Below are 14,766 nucleotides of genomic sequence, written 5' to 3'. Positions count from 1 at the left end.
ATACATTAATTATTTGCTGCCTCTTTTGGAAAATGAAATGTTAAGGTCTCCCCTCTTGCAACTGACTTACAACAACTTTCCCAAAATGTTTTAATCTTCAGTATGAAAGGATCTATATTCAAGAATGTCAAGTTTTATTCTAGTGACCTGACTTTGTGGAATTCATTAGATACCTTGCTGCTTTTATGTATATATAAAGAATAAGGATGAGGTAAACATCCCATTGAAAAGAAACTCTCTGACCTCTCCTCACCTATCCTTCATTCTCCACCTACTTCTTATTATTTTCTTTCTCCCACCTACAGGGGCCCAGAACCTTCCTGTCACCGGCCCTGCCGTCTTCCCCCAGGTTTGCCCTCCACTGGACAGGTCAACATTCCCTCCTACTTAAACCATGCAAGAAAGTTCTCACCTGTACCTGGACTTTCAGTGTTCCCTCTCACCCCGTTAAAAGTTCTGTTCCATAGACCTCATCCAGGGATACATTGCTTTTTAAAATCCAAGTGGATCTCTCATTGCTACAACTGTAGACACCACATAAAGATCTAAAATGTTATCCCGGGGAAGAGGAGACACTATGGATGTAGGAGCATCACTCCGTGGGAGCAACCAGGTTGGAGTCCAGCCTTGAGAAGAACATGATACTGATTTACAATGGTGCACATCACCTCATTTTTTTTCTATTGGTTGGAAATAGGAAATGTTACATACTGTGCTTGAGCATTCTGTGGGTTGGTTTCCAACACAAGTATCTTCTCACAAGCAGCTTCTCTGAAGAGGATCCCATGTGTATGGTGGCTCAGTTAGGCAAACAGACTGCAAAAGGAAATGGGTCCCCAAAACCTAAAACCAGTCATCCTACAGTCTAATCAATCACCTACCTTCAATATAGGTGATGATAGTGCTTCATGTTTTTTAACTCTTCTTAAATATTCCATTTTCACATACAGTTTTAGGATAATGCATATGCTCTTCATTCGTTATTTTCTCCCTGATATTCTTGGAAGTTGAGAGAAGAACTAAGATTTTAATAGTTATGATCATCAAACATTCAATGTCTGGAGTGGTGCCTTCAAATGTTTAGATGCTGTAAGGACTATTTTTCATCTTATATAATAAACAGGATGCTATGGGAAATTGCCAAGAGAAAAGTTTCAAAACTGGATAGATTTTGAAGCCACATGACCCATTCAAATCATAATAGCATCTATTGACCACTCAGTATGTGCTGGTATTATGTTCAGGGCTTCACCCTAGTTATCCCATATAATCCTCTTAATTGCTCTAGTAAGTATAAACTAAAGCACATAGAAAAGCACCTGCCAAAGATCACATGGCTAACAAGTGATGGAGCTGAGATTTGAGACCACGTGATTGGTCTGGTGCCCCCCCACCTTGACCACCATCCTCTGCTATCTCCCGGAGAAGTCCTGAATTCTAGGAAGGAAATCAAAATAATAATTGACTTTAATATTGCATTTATGATAGCCTTTATTACTATTGAGTAGTTACTGTATGACAGGCATTGTGTTAAATACTTCCTCATATCCAAAACAACCCACAGCCCCCTAAGGACTGAACAGAAGCAAGTCAGACAAGGAGAATCTGGTACAAGCATATTAGACTAAATGTGAAGCTCCAATTTCTTTCCTATATAATTTTATCCTTTGATACTTAAGATTCCCATTTTGAGCCTCCACTCTGCCCTGGAAATAACCCATTCTCTTAAATACTCATTCATCCACAAATGAGACAAGCTAACATGTTTAAAGGGGAAATATAGCTACAATGTGGATGAAGCTCAAAAACATGCTAAGGGAAAGAAACTAGACACAGCAGATCATACATCGTATGATTCTATTCATAGGAAATATGGAGGCTAGGTAAAGACAGAAAGATGAGTGGTTGCAAGGAGCTGGAGAGAGGAGGAAATGGGAAGAAAGTGCTTAATGTGTATGAGGTTTTGAGGGGAAATGTTTTAGAACTTGATAGAGGCAGGTGGCCGCTCCACAACATCGTGAATGCACTAAATACCACTGAAATACTCACTTTAAAATGGTTAGTTTTATGTGAGTGTTCACCTCAATTTCCAAAAGGGACTATAAGACAGACCTGAAGACCAACATACAGACAGCACTGGACAAGAGAATCCTGGACATCATTAAGTCAATAAGATAAACTTAGCTTGTCATTAAATCCGTGTTTCTGAGGACACAGACCAACTTCTCACTTCCTTTCCAAACTTCCCAGACTGCCTTGGGTGTTCCCACCTCCTGTGGTTGGGCTGTGCCTGGCTCACAACCGAATCTTTTATGGATGTCTTTGATAGCTAGTAAATGACTTGGCCTGCCCAGGCCTAAGTTAACAGCTCTATCTGACTCCTAACACTTCTAGGATGACCCGCTTGTCTTGGAGAAGAAATTATATTTGACAGTTCTGCATTTTATCAATGACAGCAGCTATACAGTAAGACTGTTCATGTAAAGCAGTACAAGGCCTTTTTCCTCACAGCCTATATTCTCAACAGCAATCTAGAAAACAACATTTGAGAAAAATTAGTGTATTAGCTGCTCAAGTGCTAATACTAATAAAATTAATGTATGATTCTCTACATTTTATTCAGACCATTAAAACCAGCATGAAGTCTAGTATCCACTCATGCTATAAAAAAACTTGGAGTCCATTCATATAAATATGGCTCAAAATGACCTCAGAGGGGTGAAGAGTATAAAACTGCAAAGGGTCCAGAGAGTACCCATTTCCAGAAAAAGCACACACAGTTCATGACAATATCATTAAGATTTTTTTTTTAAAGGGATACCAAATTATAAAAGATACTGTAAGTAAATTAGTATGGTACTGCCATTCATTTGGGAAAATAAAAATAGAAAAACTCTGAAAAAGCTCAATGAGAGGGGGACTAACTGCACTATATGATAAAGCCTCGATAACTGATAATACCAGCATGAAATAATAAAGGAATCGATTAGAAAGCCCAGAGTCCCAAGTACATACAGCAATTTAGTGCTTAATAAAGCTGACACCTCAAGTCAATGGGGTAAAAATGAACAATTCTATAAATGATATTGGTACAACTGGGTAGCCACCTAAAAATTAAAGTTGGATCCATATCTCAAACACAGCTTACACCAGGATGAAGTCCAAATGAATAAAAATAAAGTTAAATGTAAACAATGAAACAGTAAACTAGAAGATGGGAGATAATTCTTTTATAATCTTGGAGTGGTGGTGGCCTTTTAAGTCACACCTCAAAATATAGAGGCCACAAAAGGAAAGAATCATTTTAATGTCATAATAAAAAAAACTTTTGTACAGCAGTTTAAAAAAAGAGTTAAAGCAAATGGCAAACAGGGAAAAAATATTGGCACTCATCCCAGAAAAGGGTTAATCTAATTTCTCTAATATAGGAAAATGTAATAAATTCTGAACTATGGAGACAAAAGGACTAATAACAGAGTACAAAAACAAGCAAAGGATACAGACAGTTCACAGAAAAGAATATACAAGGGGGGAGGGTATAGCTCAAGTGACAGAGCACATGTTTAGCGTGGGTGAGGTCCTGGGTTCAATCCCCAGTGCCTCCTCTAATAGTAAATAAATAAGGAAACCTAATTACCTCCCACCACCAAAAAATAAATGAATGAATAAAAGGTTATACAAGGAATTCAAACATATGACAAGATGGTCGATCTCACACGCAAGAGAAATGCAAAGTAAAACACCGAAAAGCCATTTTTCACTTTCATTGGCAAAAATGCAAAACTGATCACATATTATGCTGGTAACACTATAGAAAAACAAGACACACCCCTGTGAAGAGAAATTACACACTACACAGGCTCTTTGATCAGGCAAATCCACTGACAAATATTTATCCTACAGATCTAATCACCCACTGTGATGTGTGACAACACTATTCACTGCAGACCTGTTTGTAACAGCGAAAGACTGGAAGTCACCTAAATGAGAAACAATGGGAAACCGGTGCAATAAACTGCACACTCAGTGCAATGGAATACTATGCAGCTGTAGCAAAAAGATGACGGTAGCCTTCTATTTACTGATCTGGAGGGAACGCCAAGATACATCATTAAGTTAAAAAACAAAGAGCAGAATAATGCTGTCTCTCCAGTCAGGTGTCCTGTTCTCCACGTCTCCTGGACCCAGGCCAGACAGGTAAATGAATGAGTCTTCAGATGATGCCAGCCCCGCTGTCTCCCAGCCTTTGGGTCCTGGCAGCTGAGGACCCAGACATCATGGAGCAGACACCAACCCTCCCTCAATTCCTGATTCACAGAATTAGCAAATAAAATGGTTGTTTTAAGCCACAGAGTGGTCAGAAATTATGTAGCAGTAGTTACTAGAACACATGATTCAAATTCCTAATACACAGTCCTTGGCCAAATACTGGTTCTCCTCCTTCAGGGCATTCCCCACCCACCCCACCCTCTTTCAACTGAGGCTGAAAAGAGGCCAGGTGGTGTCTTTTCACCAATGAAATGTGAGCAGAAAAGACACTCGTCCCTGTATTCGCTGGGATTTAGTCAGGAAAACAGATGCGACGCTAGTTATTCAACACAATACTCAACACAGATCATTCAACTTTGGGCATAGGGCAGCAAGTGTTAGAAGACTGAAAAAGCAATCAGATGACACTAGGCTGACATAGAGGTAATAACCATACTAAAAAGCTGCCACTTTGGGAGTTGGGAGCAAAGGGAAGATGCTGAGGGTTTCCAGCCTAAAAGATGGTAAGAGAAGCCACAGTAACACTGGGAGTGAGACCCCTGGGGTAGAGCTGCTGCCTGGCTGCTGCTGGGGGGCTTCTGTTTGTGCCCAAAGGAGCTAGAGACTGGAGCCCATGCTGCTGGGAGGACACAGGACAGAGAGGAAGGAGCAGGCGCCTTCTCTGATCCCTGGCCTCCGGCACCCCCACTCACAAGCCTAAGGCAGGCGAGGCGAGCAGTTGACAGAATCCCAGAAGGGAGGGTTTGGAGCCCAGACACAACAGCTTAAAGCTTCCCCGGTTCTGTGGGAGCATTTAAGAGGTGGCCTCTATTGTCTCTCTTCCCCTGCCTCAGAGATTATGGGAGCATCTGCTCTCATGGAGATGCCATGTGATCAAAACAGCCTTGGAACTGGAGGAACACTGAGCCATCAAGGGGAGACAGCTGCTCTGGACTGTCCCCCAGGCTCGAGGCAGGCTGCGGGAGCAAGAAAGCTAGGGACGTATGGGGAGAGGAATCTCTCTCCTCTCCTCCGCGCTGACCCGCGCTCCCCCTGCAGACCTGGCCAGGTTACTGTGGCCCCGCCCCCAAGCACCTGCGCAGGTGTGAGGGGCTGGACGTAGGGGCAGCTCCCTAGGGAGGCGAAAGTGAGCGGTAAGACCCTCCTCAACCATACGTGTCAGCGGTGTTGGGAGGCAACAAGGGTTCTGGGAGTATCGGGGACACACTCTCATCCCACTGAGGGGCTTGGGAAGCGTGACCTGGAAAGAGTGACATTTTAGGTGACCTTGAAGGGCAAATGGGTTGGGCTCTTGACACAGAGAGAAGGAAGGAGAGCCAACAGCAGCAGCCAAGGCACGAGGGCCAGAAAGCATAAGATTTGGCCAGAGAAAGAACTACATGGGGGGTAGTTTCAACCCAAGGACAAACTCTTCCTTCTCTTGCTATTATCATGACTAATAAGAACTAACAATTATAGAGGGCTCGCTATGTGCCAGACACCATGCTAAGGAGTTTGTGTTGTCTCGCTGGAACAACGCAGTGAGATGGGTCCTGGTGTCAGCACCCCTATTTACAGACAAGGAGTAGGAGACTCAGAGGCATTAAGTGAGTTGCCCAAGTTCACATACTAAGTGGTGGACCTTGCTCCTGGGAGGACTTCCGCATCCACACTCTTCATCCCTCTGTTCAGGGTTCCCTGAGGAAACACCCCACCCTGACCCCGGCATGGAATATGGGGGATTCCCCACCAACAAACTTGCTTCTGTCTCCGTTTCATCCCCCAGAAATGGAGTGAGCACACTCATAGTCCTAGTTCCTGAGACCGAAAGCTACACCCAAGGGGCCCCCTTAAAAGGTAGAAATAATCAACAATAACCCTGTCCCCCTAGAAGATGAATATCGGAACCAAGGATGCCCAGAAATCTCTCCTTGTTACTTTATGCAAGTATTCCTTATTGTGTGTGCGTGGCCACTGGGGTGTCTTCCCACTGGCCTCCACTGAGGTCTGAAGGGCAGATGGTGTTTTTTCAAACTTGGAAGGAGGGGAGGTGGGAACAGATGACTCAGGGGGAGCACTTGGAGGTCTTTCCACATGTTGCAATTCAAGTCAGTTGCATCATAAACAATGGTTATAGTGTTTTTTATTTTCACCTTCCAGAACACTCTGAGATTTCTGCTACTACAGAGCAGAGAGACTTAAGGCTTACATCTCCCCACCTCCTTAACTTTGAGGGCAGCGCTACACTCCAAGCAGCGGCGGCCCAGTTCTCCAAACCTAGATGTGACGGCATCCAGGCAGCTAAGTGTGTCTCTGTGGCTGATGGCTGCGGAAGATGCCACCAACCCCCTGATGGCAGAGAGGGCATGTGAGGGATGCTTAAACTGGGCCCAGGGTGAGCCGCTGTCTTGTGGGAGGAAGATGGTCATTTTTGATCATGGACTGTCAACTGGGGCCAGAAGAGGGTCCTGGAATCTCCAGGAGGGTATTTCCAGGTCCTATACCCTCCTCTCAGGGCCTTGCTCCCTGTCCACTGCTACCCTTGATCACTGTTGCCATGGTGAGCCTGTCTCTGTCTCTGTCTCTCTCTCTCCGGAGAAATGGAGACCAAAAGAAAACTGCTAAAGCAACAGTTGCAGAGTAATAGGAATCTGCGTAGTCCCCAAGTCTAGCCTGAATTTGCTCTGCCATGTCCCTGCTCTGCAAAGAGAAACCCAGGAAAGCCTGGGTCCTTGTAGTCGTCGAGCCCTGAAGGTGAGATTTGGCCAGAACTGGCCCCTGGTCTTCTCTGCCACGGGCTAGCTTTGCCATTTCAGTGTTGGATTAAATAAGATGCTGCTTCCTGGCACCTGGAGTCTCGAGGCACCAGCAGGCTGTGCCAAGGAAGGAGGGGCTGGGCGTGCAGCCCACAGCCACCTTGAGAGTGAGGAGGGCCGTGAGGAGTGTGCATGGTGTGGGCCTGTCCACCAGGGCAGCCGCTCCTCAGCCTGGATTCCATGGCCTGTGGGGGTGGGGGGGAGCCTAGAGGGACCAGATCTTCCCCTTTTGCAAGACAAGCTGGCATTCCAGAACTCGAGGTGAAATGTCCCAACTATATAAGGTGGGCTCAAGGTGTTATGAGATGTGGGTCATTTGCTGTGCAAACTCACTTTCAACTTCTTCACATCCTGCTCTTCCGTGGAGAGAAAAGTGTAAAACCGATGGAGTTTTTGCAAGTTTCAACAAGTACATGGAAAATTACGGTGTATCTCAATGCCCTTTACAACCTTACTTCCGTATCCTTCCATTTGTCCACAAAAGCTGGTTTCTGGAATTTGAGCTGAAAGACACTTTCCTTGCAAAGCTGATCACACCAAGCACTCCTAAGGTTGGTCGTGCTAGGGTCTACACAGCAGTACAGAGGTCGTGCCCACGGCCTTGGGACGCAGACAGTATTTCCACTTCCTGGCTCCATGACCTGAGGCAGCTTCTCTGGGCCTTGGTCTTCTCATCCATAAAATGGATGTACTGAAAGTGTCCACTCAAAAGGCTGTTGTCAAAGACTCAGTGAGTTGCCATCTGCAGGTACTCAGAACAGCGCCTTGCACACAGCACATGTTAGCTTTAGTTTTCTCCAGAACATCCCAGCCTGGGAGAAAGTGAGCTAAAAAGACAAAGGGTGGAAGTCAGAGATTGGGAGGGCTGGAATTGAGATGAAGGAGGGCTCCCAGGTCCTGGTAATGATAAAGTGTAAGGGATGTCCACAGGAGCCACTGCCTGAGATGGGGTGGAGGACAAGATCACTGACAGAAAGAAGAGGCAGAGGAATGGTGTCAGGGTGTAAACTTCAAGAGAAGTGCTTGAGAGAATGAGGGGCAGGCATCAAAATTCTCAAAAATGAGGATGAGTGATGCGGGAGGGGTGGAGAGGGCAGGGTGTGAGGAAGTTAGATTCAAAGCTAGGTTTTAGGATGGCTGGGAGCAGCAATGATGAGTAAGGTGACTATGAGGAAGGTTGACGGGTACCCTTCCTCCAAGCCCGTAACTCTGCCTGTGAGACAGGACTGGGGGAAGCCAGCCCTAGGGCAAAGCCTCGTTTCAGTTTCAGAAAGAGGAAGGGAACCTTGGGAAAAGAAGATGAGGATTTAAACCACAGTAGGATGGATAGAAAAACTGCTAGACCTGTGTCCACCTACAGAGATAAAACAAACAAACAAACAAACAAAAAAAACCCTCAGTCCCAAAGACATGAGCGTTAAATGGAAAGCACAGCGCCAAACACATCCTGAGCCCTCAGTCTCACCTACTGTCATTAAAATAATAATGAATTGACTTATAAATCAGTTTTAGTCTTTTCCCCAGAATTTTAGTTCTTTCTGGTGTTGGACAATGCTCTCTGCTTTATCAAGTTTATAAAATGTTTTGTACCTAGGAACAATGTAACACACGTTTTGGTGCTCAAATGTACACATAAAAAAGTCGTAAGAGAGCCTTGAAATCATTCGATCAACTCCAAATTCGAGAATTTACAGAACAGGAGAACCGGGCTGGGCGAGGCTGGGACCGATCCAAGGCCATGCCATTCTAAGCCACGACCGGAACTCGGGAGGGGCTCTAGATTCTGGCCTAAGCTCCTCTCCTATATCGCACCACCTTCCAACTGTCAGGACCAGGGCGCAGTAACCAGCTGAGGTCCCTTAGAAGGTCCCCCTCTGAACCTGACCAACAAAGGCGCCCGCGCTCCACTCTAGTAACCAGCTTGGCTGGGGTTCAGAAATCGCTTCCCGCGACGGGACAGGGCCCTTGCGCTGCGGCCGCCTCGCCTCCTGCGTTCGGTTCGTGGGAAGGGAAGAGCCCTGTAATAGGAGGAGCCTGGGAGTGGGCACGGGGCCGGGGCGGGCAGGGAGGTGGCGGGGGGCGGGGACTGCGCGCCACCCGCTCGGCTCCGGAATCCTCAAAGCCAACCCTGCGGAGCCGCGTTCCGGGGCGCGGTGCCACAAGGCTTGGCCCGGGCGGGCAGGGGCAGGGCGCGCCCTCCGCCAAAGGAAGCGCTTTTGCAGCGGGGCCATGGGCTAGTCTCCCGGCCCAGCCCGGGGGCGAGGCGGCGCAGAGGGACCCCCCGCGGCGCACCCATGGGCAGCCCCGGGAACCGCAGCGGCGGTGCAGAGGGCGCGGTGGAGCCGCCGTGGGCAGAGCTACTGCCGTGCGACGAGCGCCGCTGCTCGCCCTTCCCCCTGCGGGCGCTGGTGCCCGTGACCGCCGTGTGCCTAGGGCTGTTCGCCGTCGGGGTGAGCGGGAACGTGGTGACGGTGCTGCTGACCGGGCGCTACCGGGACATGCGGACCACCACCAACTTGTACCTGGGCAGCATGGCTGTGTCCGACCTGCTCATCCTGCTCGGGCTCCCCTTCGACCTCTACCGCCTCTGGCGCTTCCCGGCCCTGGGTGCCTCTCGCTCTACGTGGGCGAGGGCTGCACCTACGCCACGCTGCTGCACATGACTGCGCTCAGCGTCGAGCGCTACCTCGCCATCTGTCTCCCGCTCCGGGCCGGCGTCCTCGTCACCCGGCGCCGGGTCCGCGCGCTCATCGTTGCGCTCTGGGCCGTGGCGTTGCTCTCCGCTGGGCCCTTCTTCTTTCTGGTGGGCGTCGAGCAGGACCCCGGCCGCTTCGCAGTCCAGGACTTCAACGGCACCACACAGCTCATCCCCTCGCCCCGCACCTCGCCGCTACCCCTCGGGTCCTCGGGAGCTCCACTGCTGTTCCCGCCGTCGGGACCCGAGGCGGCGGTGGCCGCCGCGCTGTTCAGCCGCGAGTGCCGGCCGAACCCCGGACAGCTGGGCGCGCTGCGCATCATGCTGTGGGTCACCACCGCCTACTTCTTCCTGCCTTCCTGTGCCTCAGCGTCCTCTACGGGCTCATCGGGCGGGAGCTGTGGAGGAGCCGTGGGCGTCTGCGAGGCTCGGCCGCCTCCGGGAGGGAGAAGGGTCACCGGCAGACGGTCCGCGTCCTGCGTAAGTGGCGCTGCCTGTTTCTGACATCCCAACTCGCGGTCCAGGCTGTGCCCCCTTCCCCTGGTCTCCCAGCACTTGGGCACCTCTTCTAGCCATGCTTCTTTCTGTCGTTCTACCCCAGCCTCCACCTGTCTGTCCCTCTAGTCTCCAGAGAAAACCATCTCCCGTCCTGCAGGAGGTCTGGGTCGCTTCAAGCCTCCCACTCTCTGAGGGTGAGATACTCGGCTCCGGTAAACAACGGTTTTCCAAAGCAACTGTGATCAGCGGGCTGAGCTGATCCAAAATGGGTAACTGGAGGATCCTAAGCCAACTGCCTGTCTCTGTTAGATGGAGCAGATGTGGAATTACACACAGTCCCCTGGAGAAGTTGGGGTAGATCACGTTAAGATAAAGTTTACTTACTGTTAAGTTATCCCAAGACTAAAGTCAAAAAATAAAAGGTGGTGCAGACTTGTTGCAGAATTCTTTTCAACGGAAAACAGAGAACATGTCTCTGAAGTGGTTTTGTGGAAGGAAGCCGGCCAAAACAGCTTGTTAGTAGAAACCGCTCCTTCTGGTTTATGTCCAGCCTTGATAGCACATGTATGAGCATATCAGTTCTAAAGCAAATATCAATGCTGTCTGCAGACTGACAGTTTTTCTGGGGTGGGGATTTGGCTAGGTAAGAGTTTTATTTATTTTGCTGTCATTTATTACTGCAGATAGTTTCCAGGGACGCTTATTTGTTTTTGGATGCTTTAGTTAATTTCTGGTGCCTGTGTCTTGTTTTGCAGTGGTGGTGGTTCTGGCGTTTAGTTTGCTGGTTGCCTTTCCACGTGGGCAGAATTATTTACATAAATACCGAAGGTTTCTGCAGAAGCGGGGAGGCTGAGGACTCCGGAGGCAGCACGGCTGGCTGCACAGAGACCAGCGCTAACCCACAGACATCGGCAACCAGCGCGGCCAAGCACCGTGCCTCGTCCCACAGTGCTGGGACTTAAGGGAAAACTGGTCTGTAGGGAGATAACCGCAAGAGGGGAACCAGATGCTGTTAGGAAGAAATGGAAAAAATGGTTGATATTTTGCAGGTTGGTCAACAACTTAGCATGATTTAAAGACAAAACCAAACAAACAAAATAAAGGTAGGAAATGTACCTATCAATCTCTCTGGTTTTCCTTTCATGTACCTCCTTGGGGACATTCATTTTACTCTCCTGAAATCCCACATCACAAAACGTGCTCTGGGGAGCTTTCGTAAGTCCCCATTCTCCTACTCTTGGGAAATATGACTGTTCATATTCTGGTTAACAAGTGATCCAGAGACATGCTGCCAAAAAAATGGTCATGTGAGAGATCAGGGGTGTATTTTGGTTTTATGTCTTGGATGTAAGTGTGATGGTACATATACAAGGAATCCAGGATGAGAGTTTTGATCCAAAAACTACCTAATGTCTATATTTGGCAGCAAAAATGTTTAGAAGCAAGTGAAAGGAATTCTAGGTAGAGCCCAGTGTTCAGGGGTCCCACCTCTCTCAGGTTCAGAACAAATCAAAAAGTTTAGGCACAATACCCTCTTTCAGAACTACTGTGTATGAATGAGTGTGTTGCAACCCACTTCTCGCTGACACTGCCCCTGGGGCTCTCTCAGCACCGCTGGCTGAAGGTATATGGTCACAAGTGTGAAGGCAGGGAGCTGCAGCGGACGTAGCTTCCCAACAAAGTGACTGCTGATGACAAGAGCTTGAACATGCCTTACTCACCTCGGCTTCGTGGGATAAGGGTTCTCATCATTCCTGTTTCAATGGTGATGGAACCGAGTCCTGGGTCTGAGTCTGAACTCCAGTCTTTAAGAGCTTCACCCACTCCCACCCTGAGAAACGCCCAAGCCGATGGATGTAGTCAAGGGTGACAGGACTGTGCTGGACATTCTGAACAACAATTCTGTAACTCTGTTTTGTTTTACAGTGTTAAATATAAACCTGTTTTCAGAGGGCTGCTGCTGCCTCGCTCAACTCCAAAGGGCCTCAGTCACGCCAGGGTGTGTATGAATGGCACCCCCAGGAGGTGGGCAGGATACAACTTGCTCAGTTGTCAACTACAAATGGTGGCTCCACAAACAAAGGGACGCTCCACGTGCTGACAAGGTTCTGTTACTTTTTCGTGTGAAGAGTTATACACAGTGATGCCTTCAAGTCCCCTTGAAGCATCCTAACACCCTGGTCCTGCCATCTCCGGTCCATACCATGTTTCTTCCGACTCGTGGAAGAAGCAGACAATGCTCACTTGGGTTAGTCCGGACACTGTGTTCTGCAGATTTTCAGGGAGTATTTTTAAAAAGGATTCAGTGGTCATATATGGTAGCAGAACACTGCACACTCTACCCGCTTCCCCAAGCATCACAAGATATCACATCTGAGGCTGAGAAGTTGTTGGTGGGGACACTGATGGAGAGGGCTCACGGCCCAGGGTCCAGCCATTCCCCTGCTTGGTAGCACTAAGTGGGGACAGGCTGGAACTGCAGCCACACAGTCTTTCTGCTCTCGAGAGTTCCTCTTGGGCAGTCAGAAGCAACCGCTTTCCTGTGGAAGGTCATGGTTAAGAACCTTACTGGTATTTTATTTATAGTATTTTAGATATAGAAGCAAAGATATCTCCTTTGACCTTTCTTGTTCAGATTCTAGAGGAGAGGGATTTACATCACACTTTCCTGTGACCCAAGTGTGTTCCCTGGTGTGCGCATGGGGAGACCACCATCCTGAGCTGCCGGGCCCTGAGGTGGAGTGTCTGAATTCCATCCCTCCTCTGGATCACTGTGTGCTTGTTTTCAAAATACCAGTCTCAACCAGTATGAATTGTGAGATGAGTGGGGTGTCATATGTTTCTTTACTGGGATGAGTGGACGCAACTGGAAGAGAAAAATCAGTGCATCACATGTAGTAAGGCTAACTGTTGTGTTGTGAAACTTTTAACTATATATTGTTTGGTTATCTTTCCTGGTTCATAAAATAAAATGTGCTCTTATTGTAAGTCAACATTTCAAAAAATATTTGAAAAGTTGTTCTAAGACCTAAAATTGTTCTCTACCTTGGCAGAAAGCATCCTCCTGCGTGGACAGCTGGCTATAAAGGGGCGGGGAGGTTATCCTGGGAAGACCTGGGTGGCCAAGTCAGGGATCACTGGAGAGGGACAGTTGGGCTGTGGTTTCAGTCCTGGGCCTCCCCGCTCCCTGGGGATGAAATCATGGATGCTGAGACCTGGAGCCCTCGCTGCCCCCGGATGGAGACATGTGCTGAGTCCCTCGATTCTGCGCCGGCAAGTGGCTTTTAGTAAGTGAGGCACCAACCTTGGGGAAAGGTTTGTGTTTCATTCGTTCACTCCACAAATATTTACTAAGCAACTGCTAAGTGCTAGATGTCTATGACAAAATACCCTGGAAACACTAGTCCATGTCATGGTATCCAAATCAACTTCCTAATGGCCTTTGTGCCTTGAAACATGTGATACGTTATCCAGACTAACCACAGCTCAGCTCACAGCTCATGGAAGCACTCGCATCCAACAGGCCTGCAGGGTATCAGGCTAGTGTCATCCACACCACACTCCTCCCCTTCCCACAGGGGACGTCTCCACTTCCGAAGGAGATGTTCAAAGAAGGGATTGTGCAGCCCCTCCGAGGACCAGGAGTCCCCTGTACAAGGTCCTTAAGGGATGCAAGAGCAACATGCAGCTGATGTTTGAAAGTTTGAACACGGCCTCTCCCAACATTTCTACTCATGTCACAGAAACATTTGCTGCTACGCAGAAGCTCTTCACGTACAAGTGTTAGTGACTGTACAGGTCGAGGGTTTTAAGTGGAGCCTTAAAAGGGCTTTTCTTAAGCAGATATGTGAAGCAGTTTTCCACTGTAAACCAACTTTCTATAGAAGCCGAACTGTAAATATTACATAGACCCTGGTCAACTCTGAGCAACCTTCCAAAACCAGCATCTCCCTCTAGGAGCACAGGAACATTTCTCATTGAGAAGCGTGTGCTCTGTGGACACACCTCGTGCCCTGTCACTCAGTGTCCCTTGCTCCGTGTAAGCTACAAGGACGTGACAGAGGCAGAAGCTACTCGCCACCTGCTTAGGAAAACAAACTTTTAAAGATTAAGTTTCTTGTGTAATAAGAGCTAAAAAGTGCCAGCTGGACCTGAAGAACTGAGCATGGACAGACAGTAGGGTGATGATCTGTGGGAATCTTTTCCATGAGACTTAGCACATCATGGGGGCTGGTTCCCAGGGTTTGTAACTTGCTCCCTAAGGACAGACTTTTGTTTCATTCCCCTTGGCATCTCTTGCCAGGTAGACAATATGTGTTGAACTCAACTGGACGGGATCTGCACCCCAGTGGATGGACAGAGATGGAAGCTGAGTAAGCAGATGACTGCAGTGTCCATCCTGAGCCACCAGACAGCTCAAGGGAAGCACAGGACAGGAGGGACAATGACACATGTGGGGAGCGGGTGCTGAAGGGGACAGAGAATGGGGTTCTGAGGAAGAGGAGAAGA

General features: G+C 48.2%; 1 protein-coding gene across 1 annotated transcript; it reads left to right on the top strand.

Moving 5' to 3' along the window:
- Positions 1-7,080: 7,080 nt before the first annotated feature.
- Positions 7,081-11,372, top strand: MLNR (motilin receptor). The gene is given in 6 exon segments (XM_010951607.3): positions 7,081-7,199; positions 7,549-7,679; positions 8,858-10,114; positions 10,117-10,239; positions 11,013-11,031; positions 11,033-11,372. Coding segments are annotated over 6 exon segments (1,836 nt in total). The 3' UTR covers positions 11,220-11,372.
- Positions 11,373-14,766: the final 3,394 nt, after the last annotated feature.

The sequence above is a fragment of the Camelus bactrianus genome, chromosome 14 (assembly GCF_048773025.1).
Source record: "Camelus bactrianus isolate YW-2024 breed Bactrian camel chromosome 14, ASM4877302v1, whole genome shotgun sequence".
Lineage (NCBI taxonomy): Eukaryota > Metazoa > Chordata > Mammalia > Artiodactyla > Camelidae > Camelus > Camelus bactrianus.
Note: the sequence above shows the minus strand (reverse complement) of the source record. Positions and strands in the feature narration are given on the sequence as shown.